The sequence below is a fragment of the Anas platyrhynchos genome, chromosome 7 (assembly GCF_047663525.1).
Source record: "Anas platyrhynchos isolate ZD024472 breed Pekin duck chromosome 7, IASCAAS_PekinDuck_T2T, whole genome shotgun sequence".
Classification (NCBI taxonomy): Eukaryota; Metazoa; Chordata; class Aves; order Anseriformes; family Anatidae; genus Anas; species Anas platyrhynchos.
Genome location: NC_092593.1, coordinates 26,742,964 through 26,760,359, shown reverse-complemented (window position 1 = coordinate 26,760,359; position 17,396 = coordinate 26,742,964). Strand labels below are relative to the sequence as shown.

The 17,396-nt window shown below is 39.1% G+C and overlaps 1 protein-coding gene across 7 annotated transcripts in view; it reads right to left on the bottom strand.

Moving 5' to 3' along the window:
• PARD3B (par-3 family cell polarity regulator beta) overlaps window positions 1-17,396 on the bottom strand; it is a 399,043-nt gene that overhangs the window by 266,833 nt on the left and 114,814 nt on the right. For 6 of the 7 annotated variants that reach the window (XM_072041064.1, XM_072041061.1, XM_072041062.1 and 3 more), the window contains 2 exons: window positions 16,791-16,962; window positions 1,800-1,909 (listed from right to left, as the gene is read on the bottom strand). In XM_072041064.1, coding sequence (XP_071897165.1) covers window positions 1,800-1,909; window positions 16,791-16,962 — 282 coding nt within the window. Of the gene's footprint in view, window positions 1-610; window positions 724-1,799; window positions 1,910-16,790; window positions 16,963-17,396 lie in introns of those variants that run through there. The other variant, XM_072041065.1, reaches the window with a different exon arrangement.

The window sequence follows — 17,396 nt, the reverse complement described above, 5'->3', positions numbered from 1 at the left end:
GGCTTACTGCTGCTAATATTAAAAAAAAACAACCAAAACAAAAACTGTCTTTCTCTCCCTGATAGTCAACAACATAACATAAAATACTTTCTGGAATGAAATAAATGATTTCACCATTTTGTCTGTTTTTGTTCAAGTTATGAAATACCAGAATCAGCACTAATATGCTCACTTGACAAATTTCTCAACTTTGCAAACTTTTTTGCAACATTACAGAACTCTTCTTTGTACTTCAATTTATCAGACTAAGCCAGCATTTCTTGAATATGTAAGCGTTGGCAGCATACACCTCAAGAAAAACCTCTCAGCTCTCTGACAAATGACACAGCACATCATTTACGTGAAGCCCCTAAAACACCATAATGTACTTGGAGAGTCAAGAGCATTTTTAAATTGCACCACTCTGCAAATAACAGAAGACACTGTAAAACCGGATGCATACTAGGCATTTGGATGTGCCCAAAGCTGACCAAAGAGAAACAATGAACAGTTGACCTAAAATCGTGTGTTGCTCTTCAGAATTCCAGTCAACACTGAGACCCGTAAAATGTCATTTAGATTCATTTAGATGCAAGTCACCTGACTTTTTTTTTTTTTTTTTAAAACTTACCTTGTTCTTGTGAAACTAAAGGAAGATATGGTCTTAAATGCAAGATCTTCAGCTGAACTGGTTCCCACCTCCAGCATTAGTTACTTTTCTATTTCGCTCCTCCTTTCTCCCTAATGCGCCAATACAGCTGTTCATGGATTCTTACAGCATTAACGAGCTACGATCGAGGCTGAAACATCTCCCCATGCCAAATGAGGAAGCTGGGGTTTTGTTTTTTCCTTTTTGTTTGGGCATGTGGAAGTAGGAGTGATACAGATCAGTTCCAACAAGTGGGGACAGGGACCGGATCAGGGAAGGAAAAGGGGAAAAAACAGAAGTTTCACAAGGAAAGAAAATGCAGGTGCATCTGCAACATCAATTAAGCCAGTGTTCATTTGGCATAAAGCAGTGCAGAAGCAGACCCAGCAGAGCTTTCTAGGCAAATATCAAATCTACCAAAAAGCTCTGTTCTGTTTGATACACATACGTATCCCAGCCGACACATTTACAAATTCAACACAATTTTACCTTTCTGCATGTAGTAAAGGAACACCTTCCCCACATGCAAACACAAAGCTTCAGGCCTTAAAAATGCAAAATAAAGAATATGGCCTAAGTGTCACCAACACAGTATCACTTTCAGAAGATCAGAAACAGCCTGCAATAATGTCCAATCAATTATGGGTTTGCTTCTGTACTTAGTAGTGACAATGCTGCACCTGAGTTTGTCCTCAGAAGGGAAGAGTAAGATTGTAAAACAGAGACATGGGAGAAAGAAGAGACCATGCAGGATAGTAGCAGCACATCAAAGGCAGGCAAAAATGTCATCAAAAAGGCCAGGGAAGCATAAAGAGGTTCAAGACTGGTGATGCGTATTAAAAGTAAGTACTTTTTTTCCCGCTAAGCAATGATAAACTGGACAATAAAATGCCAAACAAAGAAACAATTACTAAAAGCACAACGGTGCCTTATGTCGCCATTAAGCTTTACGTAAATATCGTATGGAGAAAAGTGAACCACTGTTAATTGACTATATCATCTAAATGACTGTATCACCCATTTTATGCAGAGGAAATTCTCTCCTTCACAGAAAACGAGTATGATGCACTTTGCTTTAGATCCAAACACATTTAGCTTATAAAACAGCTGTGTATCAACAGGTAAGAACAGTTTTTGCCCAAATAAAAAGATGAGTGAAGTGGACACTTACTGCTGTAACATGTTTGAGACTGTGGTCACTGGGATGAGAAGCACTTGGGTGAAAGTCAGCAGGGGGGCCCAAAGCTGGATCACTGCTCCTTCGTACCAGAAGCGGCATGCCTGAGAGACAAAATAAACAGCAACAGGTCAACAGTACTGCAGGAAAACAAGGAAGAGTTCCAGGTAGTCTAATGGAGAGGTGTACAGTGGTCAAATACAAACTTCCCTGTGCCAATACCCATCTGGTGAATTACTGGATTTGATGAAATTGTGCTATTTAGGATGTGCTGAGCTACAGAAATTAGATGATTTCAAGCTCTGTTTTATAGATTTTTATCCGTGACCTGATAAATTACATAAAAACTGCTGTCAAATGAGAAAAACACACGTTCTTGGAAAAAAACAAAGATTTGCAGTTATGGGTAACCACGTGTATTATCAAGTTCTGAGATGGAAACTATACTCTTGATATCGAGAATGACTGCAAACACGCAGAACTGGACTAGTACTACTAGTTTCTACAACTGGCAGTGGCTATTCCACCAGACCAGAACAGACTCCAAAGCTTTCCACTTCATGCTAAGGACAGCTCTCATTGTGCAGTTTTGCATTAGGCCCTGAAAACTGGGGGCTCACGGTCTCAGTTCAACCAGTCCTTACTTTCTCCCTAGGTATCTCCAGAAACCACACTGAGCAACTGCTGCTCTCTCCCCTACCAATTATACAAGCCCACATTCAGCCTGTATGGAAAATCACTTTGAAAACAATGCTATGACAACACACGGGGTCACAAATTTTATTTCCATGAGCTCACAAGATGCAGTTGCCTCTTGCACTACTACAAAGTAGCAGCATTACTACTTTGCCTTCCCAAACAGATGCATGTAAATGACAGACCAGGCACTGTTTTTTGGGTTGAAGGGCAGCTGAAGGACAAGTGGATAACTCCCTACACCAATTTCACTTTGCATGCATGCAGTGGGCTGGCTCTGCAAAGGGTATCAAGAGGAGAATGGGAAGAAAGTTTTATTCAGAGCAGATCTGCCTCCCACTGTTGACTGCCAGGATTCCCTGGGAACAGAGGCAGACAGTTGTTCTGGAGAAGCCACAGACTAAACAGCTTCCGTGTGCAGGCATTTCCAATTGGACTCACCAGCTACTCATGCCTATTCGTGTGCTGCCTGGGAACAACCTCAAAGACCAGTCAGCAGCTCCTGGTGGCACAGCTGTCCCGTTACCAGAACACACTGGTGCCATAAAACACTCCCTGAAAAAACTCCAGGTGGGGGGAGAGGGAAAACACCTTTAGTAACTTGAGAAAGGAAACTCGCATATTATCCAAAATTAAATAAAAATGACTTTTTTTTTTTCCAAGTCTTTCCAAAATTATTTGTCCCTAGGCGAATAAAAAATGCAGAGAACATTGTTCTCAGACGATTTTCCAAATTTTGCAAGTGAAAAAAAGATTATAACTGACAGTTATAATATTAATTATAGTGGCTGGGACTGATGGCAGCCATAATTGCTGGATCTATAATAGAAGTTTGAACATGCAATAAAGTTTCCTCATTAGAGGGACACTTAACCATGCAGCAGCAACTGTACTACATTCAATCTCAGCAAAATTTTTGTCTTCACTGTAGCTACAATTGGAACAAATCCAGGCACCTGATGCTGAGGAATGACCAGAACATCTGATGTTCTTGCCCTTACTCACGATAAGCAACAGTTTTTATACCCAGGCAATCTCTCTGATCTCCACTTATGCAGAAAATCAATAGGAAGAGCAAAACAGCCTTAAATTTGAGTTCTAGCATTGCATGAATGCTCAAAAATCAGAAGGTGAAAACGTTTTTCTGGTCTGGGTGATCTTCGTCTTGGTATCACAAGTTATGCACATTTTCACCAGAAGATTCTGAAGAAACAGACTGATGCCAAGAAATGGCCATTTTGTGCCGCTGTCCAAACGTTGCCAGTAGTCAAAAGGAAACCAAATCCCTCAACTCAAACGTTGCTCCTCTTCACATGGTTTGCTTTCCCTCTAAGCCCATGCGATAAGAGCGTTGAAGGCCCAGCTTGAATTGGTCCTTAAAACGGCTAAAACCCAGAAGCCTCTTTAATCCTTTACTTCAGCAAATGGCCTCTTTACAGATGAGGGTTTTTTTTTTTTTTCTTCCTTCCTTATCAAAGCCTGAGCTCTGTCTACTTGCTGGCACTTTATCTTTCTGGGCCCAACACTGCAAACATGTACAAATATCTATTTCTATTCTAAAATGGCGCAAACCTTCCAAATTTAGGTAGTTGAATTTTAATAACTCTCTTCTACAATACACCCCAGAGATTAATCACATCTTTCACCAATATTTTAATTACACATGCAATTTAATGCCATTATTCATTTTCTGACTTCAATACTTCGAATAACATTTTCTGCATGATGCTCAGCTAAACAAATGGCTTCCCTGGACACAAACCCCATGCACAACTCCGGACCCCTCTAACTCCAGTCCTGGTGCACTGCTTGCAATCCTGCTGTCCCCTCAGACGGGGTTCACTGAAGCTCTCCTCCTTCCTTTCAGGCCAGGGCTGCTTCACGAGTGGAAGAGGTTCCACAAAACAAGGCAATTGATCAGTTCCTTGCCCATGCAAATACAGACATGGGCCAACAGCACTCATCTGCAAACTCCAGTTTGTTCCTCAGTATTTCCTAGCCTTGCCTCTCCTCATATGCAAAACATTGTCCAGCATGCCTCTGCATTTTCTTACAGTCCTGTTAGACAGCTTTAGGTTTTTGAGCCTTGTGTCTTCCTATCTATGCCAATTCTGCCCTGTTAATATGTGACTCATTCCAAATCTCAGCAGAAACTGTATCTTATCCTTTTGTCTGTAATTCATCACATCTTTGCCTTTTAGGATGGATTATTTAGTGGTACAACAGTGACTTTAATATCAGGATAGCAATAAAGTATGATTACCATACATCAGCAGTGTCACTGAGCATTATAGATACTTCCCCCTTCTGTGGTAAGTAGTGCTCATATAGGGAAACAGCAAAGCTATATTTAATAATACATTTTAAAAACTATAAGCATCAATGTAATTATATACTCAGTTTTTTATTAGGGTAAGTCAAACACCTATACAGCAAGTGATTCCATCACACTGTACTAACAAAAAAAAAAAACAAACAACCTCAAACCTATACCTCAGCTTTAGGTTAATCAAATAATATCCAGCTGTACATTAGCAGCCCCATTTAGCAGTTCCAGTTTAGTTAGATATACAAACATTTTATTATTTGCATATAGAAACTAAAGCCAAAAAGTGTTGGATTTTAAGATAATCCTTCAGTACAATAAATACTGACTCCTTCAAATCATTCATTCCCTGTATGAACAAAGAGTGCCGGGTGACCTGCATCCAATTTTTAGTCACTCTTCAATACAACTGTTTGAAAACGGATCTTGAGACACTTGTATCATTCAGCATAATGTAATCTCCAAATCCTTTTCATATAAACATAAACTCTGCAGAGAAATGCTCTTGCTGAACTACCAGCAAGCCAGCCGCATTGGCATTTTATTTGCAGCTTTCACAACTGAATAAGCCATATTCCAAATTCAAATACACTGCTACTTATACTCTCAAAGCCATCATCCCAACCACTCTTCTCATTTCTTTCTTTTCCCATGGGGAGAAATGAACAGTAACTCAGTTGTTGTTGGTTGTTTTTTTTAAAAAAATAAATAAATAAAAATGCCCACATTTAACTAGAAGACAGGAAATAAATACAGCATGTAAAATAATAAGGCTTTAAAAATACCCTCAACATGGTTCCAAAACCAGTTCAGTGCCATACCCGTTCTGCGATATCAGTCACCAGCAGTGACCATGAGAATCTTCTTTCCAATTCAGTAAAAGACCACAGAACCATAACCAACATACCGTGAGGAATATTTAATCATGACCCAAATAATAAATAAAAAAGATCATTCTTGCAATTAAAGTAAGCTAGGACAAAAGCAGACACTGATTTGGTTATTCTTTCAGAAGTCCCATCAAAACACAGTAACTGGCTATTAACCTGAAAGCCCAAAGCATAGCATGGGAGCAAAAGTTGTGTTTACCTGCTGTGTGTTACCCTGAAGAAGTCTCTTTTCAGGAAGGTCACCAGAAGGGACCTTAATCAGAGATGTACAGTTTGACTCCTGTGCAGTCCCAGCTCATGCCATGGGCTGGCCATGCAATGCTGCACAGTGACAGAGGCAGTACTAACATTGGTCACGAGATTTGCATAGTGAATAACAAACTGCACACATAGGTAAGCACCCTGACAACATGCACCACATACGTGGCCCATGCCCATCATACACATACCTTTAATCTGTTCGTCACTGCCCTCCTTAGACATGAGCAAAAGGTAATGGAAAACCATCACTCATGCCATTTATTATAGACGCTCTAGAGACGTTTGCTTAGGAGATACTCCCATCTGCTTTCTTTTGTCAAGAAACAATATTTTCTTTTCCTTATTGCTTTCCTTTTGTCGTGTTGCATTTCTGCACTATTCTACCTATGCTCTGGCGTTCGGGCTGAACATTTATAATAACTATTGTGAGCTAAGACAGAAAAAGTATTTCTTTTCCCTGAATGATGAAACACAGAAAACACTCTCCTTTCTGCATACCAAGTTGATCATACAGACATGCTATTTATAAGCACCGCTGTTTTATTGCAGAGCAACACTTTGTACTTTAAACTTAGGAACCTGGTTTAAAAAACTAGTTATCCTCATCTTGCTGCATTGCAGCAGTAAGTCGCAGACAGCAGAGGTTCAAACACACGAGCCAAACTCAAATTTTATTCTCATGACAACAGCTTTTAACCTCAGTTACATCAGGGGCACTTCCCTCCTTGTCAAAATTTGCAGGGTACCTTCTAGCACAGCACCACAGCACATACTGTGTGTGCATGGGCAGCCTTACTCACAGTGCATCCTCTCTGACAAAGCTGAGGATAAAGTCCCACCATTTCCCTTCTTTAAGCAAATCTCTGCACCGCTGAGCTTCAAGCCATGCAGAGCAACCCTTTTTCCTTTTGCTAGCATCACCTTCAAAGATTAGTATCTACACAGATTCATGGTTAACAGTGTATTTTCCCTGAACTCTTATGTTTTGGAAATATTTTTTTTTAACTGCAAATATGGTTGAAACAAGCATATGGTAGAAACCACACTTAGACTTAAATTGGTTACATTAGAAAAAACAGAAGAGAAGTTCTGCCATTTGTGCACAATTAAAAACTGAAAGCTTGCATCAACACAATGGCAAAAGAAGCATCTCCAGGCCAGATGTAATCCTATTTTCTTATTTTATTTTGTTTTTAATTTTACTAAGAAGCCAGACAGAGATGTTAACACCTACCCTGAACAGGAGTGCCTTCTGCCTTACTTCACAGCATTTGAACCCTTCAGTGGATCAAAAAAAAGTCAGCATTTCAGGTTAGAAGGTGGCTGCCTAACTGTGGATGTAGAATCACAGAATTTCTAGGTTGGAAGAGACCTCAAGATCATCGAGTCCAACCTCTGACCTAACACTAACAGTACCCACTAAACCATATCCCTAAGCTCTACATCTAAACGTCTTTTGAAGACTTCCAGGGATGGTGACTCCACCACCTCCCTGGGCAGCCTGTTCCAGTGTCTAACAACCCTTTCGGTAAAGAAGTTCTTCCTAACATCTAACCTAAAACTCCCCTGGCGCAACTTTAGCCCATTCCCCCTCGTCCTGTCACCAGGCACGTGGGAGAAGCACCGGGCAATCTCAGACAAATAGCACAAGGTTTGGAGTTCAGGACACCAATGTAGCTGGGGGCGTCTGGAGCTGCAGCTGTCCCTCCTGGGGTCCCCCTAAACTCTTCAAGGTCTCCAGGTTCTGAGTTCTGGCAGCAAATTGATGCCTACATCTAGATAGCAAAGTATCACCCGGAGTGACCAGGAGCACAAACAGGACAATTCCAATCCTTCCTTAATTGTCTTTTGCTTTCAAGTCTCCTTGCCCAGGAAAGCACAATTTACATCTAGCTGAAACCCTTTTATTCTCTGGGATTCAGGCTGCAGGCTGCTGTCACAGGGCCAAATTCAGAAAACCAATAAAGACAACTGGAGTTTTTCACCCACTAGCATTTTCTGTAGGCTGTGCTATCTATAATGCAGTCTAAATTACATATTAAAAATTGATTTTGTCATGGTTTTGGGTGCAAACACACTAAGGTGGCTTTTGGGTAGGCTGCCAGATTGAGGAACATAGGCAATATATGCATGTGTGTATAACTGCATCCATTGCAACTCCCTAAAATACTGTGAGGTCTGCTTGTTTAGCTACCCAGCGGGGAAGAACTATGTTTAAGAAGAACTAAGGATACACTTGGATGGAATACTGTAAGCGGGCAGCAAGAAGCTTACAATCAATCACCCACACAGTTAAAGTCATAATTTTAAATTCTGCTCCTGCATATAAAAATACTGATTAGGGTGGGAAAAACACTGTCCATCACGTATGGATCAAACTGTCAGGTGCTAAAGGCCATACCCATGACAATTACTCTTCTACCTGCTTCCACATTACACTTGCCAGGACAGACAGACAAATTACTTTCTCTCACCTGTATGCATGTCAAAATATTTTTTAGAGCTCCTTCTGAGCAAATCTCAACAAAATTTCAAGCCAGCTTTGAAGCAAAACACCGTAAGTGGTACATCTGTACAGACACACGTGGAAAATTGCCCTTCAACACAGACAGCTGTGGGCTGGAGGATCCCCAACGTGCCAACCACTGCCACACAACAGCCTAAGTGGAGAGTCAGAATGACTTTTAAACTGGCCCTGCCAAACAATTCAGGAACTCACAACACAACATTACGAGCAGGATAGTAATTTATACTTAAATACAGGAAAGGTCATTAATATACGACCATTTTTCTTCTCTTTGTCAGAGACATTTCACGTTAGCAGGCGTGCAGACAGCTCTGCCGGTCAGGGCTTTCTGAGAGCTCTAAGTCATCAGCCTGAGGAAATTTGGTCACCCTCAGATTTATTGCTTACCACCACCTGAGGCACCACGTAATGGTTCTGCCATGTACTTAAAGTGTACCTGACATTACCTTGTGCATTCTACTTTGTGACAGGACAGCACCACTTTTTTATTATTATTATTAACTATATACTGCTCTGACAGCATGCCTTCTATGTTTAAAACTAACTCAAATTGCTCATAACAGCAATAAAATCAAAGATCTACAGCTATCAGTTCTGCCTGAGGTACATACTGCATTTTTTAAATTCCCATGGATAAAAGATTAGATTAACAAACTACGGTGATGTAACAGCGAGACAAGTGACTTAAATCTGCAAATGCAGAGCACGGTATTTCCCCATCACTCTAAAGAAAGAGCGCTTTTTCTTACAAAGGAAAACAAAAGCAGCCAACTGCAAGTAAAACCCAGTAAAGTCTATAAAAACAGATGTTTTGGGGTGGTGTTCCTGGGTGCCATGGATTTCAACAGAATGCTTTTCCCTGTTTGCACACAATGGGAAAAATGAAGTCAGATTTTATTTACAAAACACAAGAACTGTTCCTACAGCTGTTGACCGACCAGAAGGACATTTCTTTGGAGCTGCTGTTATGAGAAATGGTGCCTCATGAAACAACTGGCACGAGACGGGGCAGAGCAGAGGGAGCCGCAGCAGCATCCCCCAGCATGGGGATCAATCACGTTGCCCGCAGCAGGGAGATGTGGGTTTTGCCAGCCTGGATTCTAGCAAAACTCACGACTCTTACCCTTGCTGGGCCGACTGATGAGCTTTGTGAGAGCACAGCAGCACTGCTGACAAGAGCCAGCACTCACCACTACAGGCCTGGCTCCTCTTGCTCTTCTCCGGTGAAGCCCCCGTCTGACCCACGTCAGCATCGGGCACCCACCAGCTGATCCACACCCTCCTGCTCCCTGCTTTGGGCACAGGGATTAAAAATCAGAGCAGCTGCAATCATTTTGTCTCTTTTAAGTTATCATTGGAAACAAACAAAAAAAAAAATCTATTTTCTGTTATATTAGAACTTCCCTAAGCACACATGACTTGTTTTCCTTCTCTTTTTTTATTTTATTTTATTTTTAAAGTAATCTCTTCCAAATAGCATTCACATGTAAATGGAAACTAAACTTTACATATTCTTAAAAACACCAATAAAAATGGTTTCTTGTTAGTCTTCCAACTTGCTGGACACAGCAAAAAGCATTCATCTTACTAAACAGACTGGCTTTTTTAAACAGCATATTATCTGAATTTAAATCAATCATTTTAGGCTAATATATCCTACAAGATTTTAAAGCTAATAGATCTCAGGCTCTCGCACCTCATTTTTATTCACAGATTGAAAGGTGAAAATAAGCATTTCTTCTATTTCAATTCCCAACCCATTTCTCAACTTCAAATGAAATACTTAATGAACTGTACTAGTTGAATAAACTGACACAAAGAAAATACTCTCTGCACCTGCAAAAGAGGCCATGCTGCCAAAAGCTGGTTTAGCACTTCAGCTAGCATCAGTTACAGGTGCTTAGGCAGTGACTTTTCCACAGTTCAATGGCTTGACTTTCTTTAAAAACTTTGGCAGCTAAATTGTACAGCCTGAATATCACTTTGGTAGCATTTTATTGCTGGCAGTGGAACACTGAAATGTATTTTTGAATATCTTAATGGTAGGTACTTGAAAGGAGTATAACAATTTAAGGCATTAATATACTTTTCTGTAATATGTAAATATGGTTTGTGCTCTACATATACGATATAAATATATATGTGATCTAAATAAAGATTTCATTCTATTTTTTTAATCTTTCCTCGAAAGTAATTCCTATTAAGACTGTTGTATTCTGGTGACAGTAAACCAATTTTAGCCTCAAATGTCAAATTTATTCCTGCCAGTTTAAAAGAAGATAATATTAATATTAAGATAAAGTAGTGAAACTTCTGCAATTCAAGGTGTCCGGTGAGGTTTCGAGGAGCAATACGAACACACGTAGGTAAATTAATACCTGGTGTGGCCAAGCACCCGGCCTGCCCGTAATCCCACACCTCACTGTGGTCAGTAGCAAATACTCAGGGAGGGTGCATATGAGCAAGGACAACATGGCGTGTGCTACCAGCTTGCATAAATAAACAGTTGAAAGACTTCCAAATAAGAGCAGCATCCACTCCACCGTATGTTAAGTCTCCGATGAGCCACATCCTGTGAATTTGTCTAATTCTACTTCACCTCATTGATTTTTGGCCCATAACACTGAATTACAGAATTGAGCTGAACGCTTCATGAAAGAGGTAGCTTGGGGATGTTTTTATTTTTAATCTGTTGAATGATCATTTTGTTTGGTACTCCTAGTTTTTATGTGGTGAGGAAGCTGAATCATCATTCCTTATTAATCCATCCTAGTATTTAAAACAGTAAGATAACTGTTTCTATAGGAAAGTTAAGACCAGACACAATCACCAAAAGGTCATTTTTCCCTTTCAGCTGGAAGGCTAAAAAGAGTTGACCAGAAATACTGTACAAGATTCATTCTCATCTCAAATCTAGTGAGATGAGGATGCACAACATTCTGCTTTTACTTAATGCCCATAGTAAACTGACTTCCCCATAATGAAGTAGTGAGTTACGAAGCAAACAAAACACAAATCAGCAGCCACTGTGTCCATGGGAAAACTGCAACATATTGGGAGGGAGGTGCAGCTTTTGCCAGCTACATTCAGGAGAAGTAAATACACAGCTCTCCTTTCCACTTGGCTGAAATTCTAGATTTCTGCTTTGAGAAACAATCAGAATCTCAAGTGGCACTTCAAAGTAAGGAGCCAAAAAAATTAACTATCATCCTAGGCTCTAAGAAGGGTAAATAAAACAGAAAGCAATGAGAAAGCCACGTGGCAATGAATGGGCAAAGTTGCTGAATCATTTAACTGTTACTTGTAATTTTTCTATTGACAACTTCTGTAAAGATGTGTTCATCCATATACTGGAACACATTCATATGAAAGCAAACAGCTAACAAAACTATTGGTGAATGAACAATGCAAAACTGTGCAAAACTATATTTATTTGGTTTCTTAAGAAAAAAAGGATGATTGTCTACCTCAAGACCTTTATTTGAAATCTTATTTTTACCCTGAATAATTTCCAACTATCATTCGGCCAAGCTTAGTAGGCTCCTTTTCAACTCTAAATAGATTTCACTGTATTGCCTCTTACCTGGTAATGCAGCACCACAGAGATTTATAAATACACACACACCCCCTCACACTCCTTTGTACTGCCTAGTTCCAGGCTGTACTGGTAGAGACTGCACTATAGCTATTCAGTAAGATATTACCCTATATCCTTGCCAAACCTCCAGTTGCAAATATTTAGCTTACTTAGGTGGGTTGTTCTGTTTGTTTTTAAGCAATATCACCTTTGAAGCTAGCTATGCATCACAATAATAGACGAATAATCACACAAACAGCAACATCGTAAAAGCAGTAAAATAAGGAAAATCTTAGGAAAGCCACTGAATAAACAAGTATCAAAAAGCAGTATAGAGCTTTGTGATAGAATTCATTCCATCATTCTGAGCCCCATTCATCACCATCCCCCAAAACCGTCCCTGAGGCAATAAAAGGCTGGAAATGAATATTTCGGCTGGCGAGCTACTTCAGGAAAATGTGGAACTTGTGATGGAAAATATTTTTCTCCTTACTTATCATATTTTCAAGGGAATAATTCCTTACCCCAAAGTAACATATATTAAAGCAAGTGCAAAGGGAGTAGAAGCAAAGGGAATAATGGATGAGAAAATCACTGGGGAAATCAGAGGCAGAGGGGCTATTAGAAAGAAGGGGGGGCCTCTTTGGTAACCTACTATGCACATAAATTTAGTACCTACACTGCTGCTAAATTTTTGAGTACAGGGAAAGGAAGGGCGGGCTGGTTTGTTTTCTAAACAGGTAAAACAAATATGTGGTATTTTTCATATATAAATATATATATATATATATATTTATATATATATATATATATATACTTATATATATAAGTGCTTCACAGAATATATTGCTGTATTGTTTTTGCTGCAATATAAAGATAAACTTCAGCTATGCTGGTGCAAAGCTCATTTCCATGAATCAAGGACAACTAAGTAATACCAAGCTAAAGTCATGAGGTCAAAATATACTAAGCCTGCACTCTGACTGAAATGAAAAGTTATCTTCGAACCTTTAGCTTGCCTGAGAACAGCAGCCATTTGTTTTAAGAACACAAGTAGACTTTAATTGATCATCACAATTCTTTAAAACCAGATTAAACCAAATGCCACAGAGGAGAAAAATCCATCAAGTCCAGTGGCATCCTCACAACACCTGTGACAAACTGCACAGAGCAATGCAGCATGATATCACTGCTGTAAGAGCAGCTGTTGGGCACAAAGAAAGAATAAAATTATATTTGCTTAAAGAAATAAACAGTGTTGCCTCAAACCACAGAAGACAGCATGTGCTTCTACAATGCTTTTTTTTTTAATTAAATACAAAATGTTAATTTTCCCTGAATTGTGCAGAAGAGAATTACACTCAGTGTACTGACAAACATCAGTACACTCTGCCAATAAACTGACATCGCAAGATTAAGTTGAACAAAATAGCTCTTATATAAGAAAAAATCTTCCCTACTTTGAAACAGCACGTATGCTGTATACAAGCAAAAGCAACATTTTGTCAAATGAATAGTTTCAGTTCATATCTGTTTTCATAACATTAAAAAAAGCATAATCATACATATTTCTCTATTTAAAAATGCACTGTCTGCATATCCACCACACAGCATTTCAACACCAACTTCAAAGAGGACTAACCAAATATATGCTGTTCAAAGTGCCTCCAAGCCTACTTCAATACCTCCACTTCAGAGCAGCTGAGACAGAGTGAGGATTTCTTCCCGAGTTCTGAAGTCACCCAGGAAGCATTACCAGCCCTTATCCCAGCGTAGGGATCAGCTCTGCCAGACCCATCAACAGAAAGACATCCAAACCATGACTTCAGACTGAGTCAGAGTGGTCAGTACACAAAGGATATCAGTCACAAAAAAATGTGCAAGTAGTAACCATCTAATAAAAACATCTTTCCCCCACGGTTGCTATCTCTGTCTAGCCAGTACAGGTTTTAGGATCAGGTGTAACATTCAATTAACTTACCTGCATCAAATAAACAATTCATTAAAAAGAAGACACTTTGAAGCCAGTATCTTAGGTGCTTTTTCTAAAATCTGTGCTGACTCTCTCATGCTTGAGAATGACAGCACTTAGTTGTTTCACATGCTTCATGTTTCACCAAGCTCCAAGTATTCTCTGAGCAGATCACTAAATGTTCACTGTTTCTACATAGAACTAGGTATCTGGTTTCACAGCACACAAAAACATCCAACAGAAACTAACAGACAGAATAGTTCCACAATCTGTCAATTGATTTAACAATGGATTTCCTACATATCATCCCTAAAGGCCTTCTGCAAAAATACACTCTAAAAGGCCAAACACGTGACAGCACTTCAAAGAGCTTCACCACGTAAAGTACCACTGCTTGCTCACTATGTATATATTTAATCATGTTCTTGTTCCTGAAATAAAGATAGCTTTTAAAAATTATTAGTATTTATATCTGCTAGCAAGGTTGAATCAATTCAATAATTAGGCAGCCAGACTACTGTGGTTCATGCATCAATGATATTGATGCAAGCACATTCTCCTATCTCTTCACATATATTTCAATTTGCTTCTAATGGATATAGGAACTTAATTTAAGTTACAGCAACTTATACAGGAAAGATAAAGGCAAAATTTAAGTTTAAAGAACTGTTATCAGTGATGCAAAGTCCAGAAGAGAAAACAACTACATTTCAGACTCCAGACCAAGTTTACAAGACTGACAGGTAGAAAATTTGTTTTTATTTTACGCTAGGTAAATGGAAATCTGGAAGAGAACCATCAAGACAAACAGATTACATTTATGCTCTCAATTTTAAGAAACAAGCACCCATTTTAATTTCAAATGTATATCAGTATAGCACTGAAAATGAAGTAGAAGCCTAATTGGCTGCTCTTAGCATACTGTATTTCATCTCTAGACTCTATAGTGCAGGGATTCCATAAATGCTATGAAAACTGAATGATCTGGTAGCTTAATGGTAAGCTCAAAAGTATTAGCATTTAACTGTTTCACATAGAAGTGCATTAAGTTGAAATTCCTCTTCTCTCCGGCCTTCAGCTTGTGTTCAACAGCATAGTAGAAAAACTACTTTTAATGTTTTTTTGTTTGTTTGTTTTTAATATAGTTCAGAGGTACATGGAAAACAATGTACTACTACTAGTACATCTACTTTCAAAAACATGCTAAAAACATGGATTATACCATGTTGTTCCAAAATAGCCAATAATCGATGTGGCAAACCATTCAAAAATCAGACCTTTAGCCACAAACTTTTCCATACATCATGGCTAACAAAATCGGTGAAGATACATAGAAGATAAAAACATAATTCTTATGACAAGAATAAGCCTCTCCAAAGATACCTTCATATGAGAAACTCCTGTGTCATTAAAGAGATTTTGCTATATTCACCAGAATATAGAAAGAACCAAAATGACCCATTAAAACAGAAATCTGAATCTAAAAAGTTTCATGCAGCTTGGATTAAAATACTTCCTACTACAGGCAAAAATAAGCACAGACTTCCATCAGAAGTTATGTTATGCAGCCTCAACCAATGAACTTCATTAGAAGTTTTATTTTAGCTCATTCTTTTATCAGCCTTTCCCTTTAGATTGCAATTCAAATAAACAGACAACTGAACATTCAGTTTCTGAAATCAAAACCAGACTCCTCTACAACATAAGTAGCACAACTAGAGGTAGTTTTTCTATCTTTATGCCACCCACTTACATTCAGAAATTTTATCGCACATCATTACAAGACTGCCAAGAAATACAGGGTGAATTGGGCAACGAGCTCTAGTGAAATGCAGACAAGTCTCTCGTGAACAGTATTCATTTGCCAAAGGCTGTCAGTATACTACGCTGCTTTACAGACAGACAGGAAGAGGATTCACCCTCAGGAAGTTTTTGAAAGTTTCCAAATCTAGTATCCAGGTGACAGCTTAGCCCACTCTCAATCCAAGGAAGTAATTCAAACGGCTTTGTATCCAACTTACAAGACTCTCTCTTTTTAATTTGAATCCAGTGTTTGAACTCTTGGCCTTCCAGGCCCGTTGAAGCAATGCAAGGGACCAGAGCTGCAGCACCTCATGCAGTGCTCTCTGATCTAAGAGGGAATTAAAGAGAAACCTCTCCCAGTCACAATTTGCTCACCTGAAAGTCAGATAGGCAAACAGGACTGTTGTGCAACTTCTTCAATGACAAAGAGATGAAATGTTTGCAACCAGGACCTCCGAAACATGGGATACGCTCAGGTAAAAAAAAATAAATGTATGTATATTTATACACAGGTGTTTACACTCATTAAACCGACATTCTTAAACAAAAATGGTATTTTTTTTCCATTGATTTTCTTGTTAGAAAAACTGTGAATAGGTTTCATCTCTTGAGCTCTCAGAAAATTATAATGAAGGATTGTCAGTAACTTACCTGCTCAAAGAAAGGAGAAGAAAGATCCCAGCCCTATGGATGGGCTTAACATAGAGTAAGGTAACAAAGCTCTAGCGCAAATTCACCATGCACAGTTACAGCATTCAGCACCAATTGTTCAAAAGCACAACTTTTTGTCATTACAACTATCTTCACTGAATCGTAAGGTAAATAATCAAGTGCTAAAAAAAATCTATAAATACTTCATATCACAAACAAAAAAGAAGAAAAAGTGATACATATTGGTTAAAACTGGAAAATAAACGTGCATGATATACATACCCAGTTTTAGGGCAGAAGGAGTCACTTCAATCTCACCCCCAATCGGTTGAAAGGCTGCCAACTGAGCCGCTACCTCTGCCTCAAAAGGGTCTGGGCTACTTCTGTCTGCCACACTGCCGTTGGTGCCATCAGCCTTACGGTGAGGTTCTTCCTCATCATAAACAGCAATCAGCTATCAAAACAAAAGAAAACACCATTTGTATATTTCAAGTATTCCCCAAATTTTCTCTTATATTTTTAATGCAAAAATTATCAGTTATGGGAGTATAAAACCAACAACCTTATTTGAGAACAGCTAACCCTAAGCATACAGATTTGGGAAAGCACATACATCTGTGTTTAAATAGATTGACTCCAATACAACTTGAATACATGCTTCAGCACTGCCCTGTGTTGGCGTGTTTTTCTCAGAATTAGCATGCTACGATTAGGGAGCATCTTATGTCATTCCAAACTATTTACAGTTGAACATACTTAAACACTCAAACCAGCATTTAAGTCTTGTGGGTGCGTGGGAGCGTGTTCTGTTTTTCAAAATTGTAACCCTACTGACCGACACAGTGGGCAGAGGTAGCACAACAACGGAAGCTGTATGGAGTACGCAGC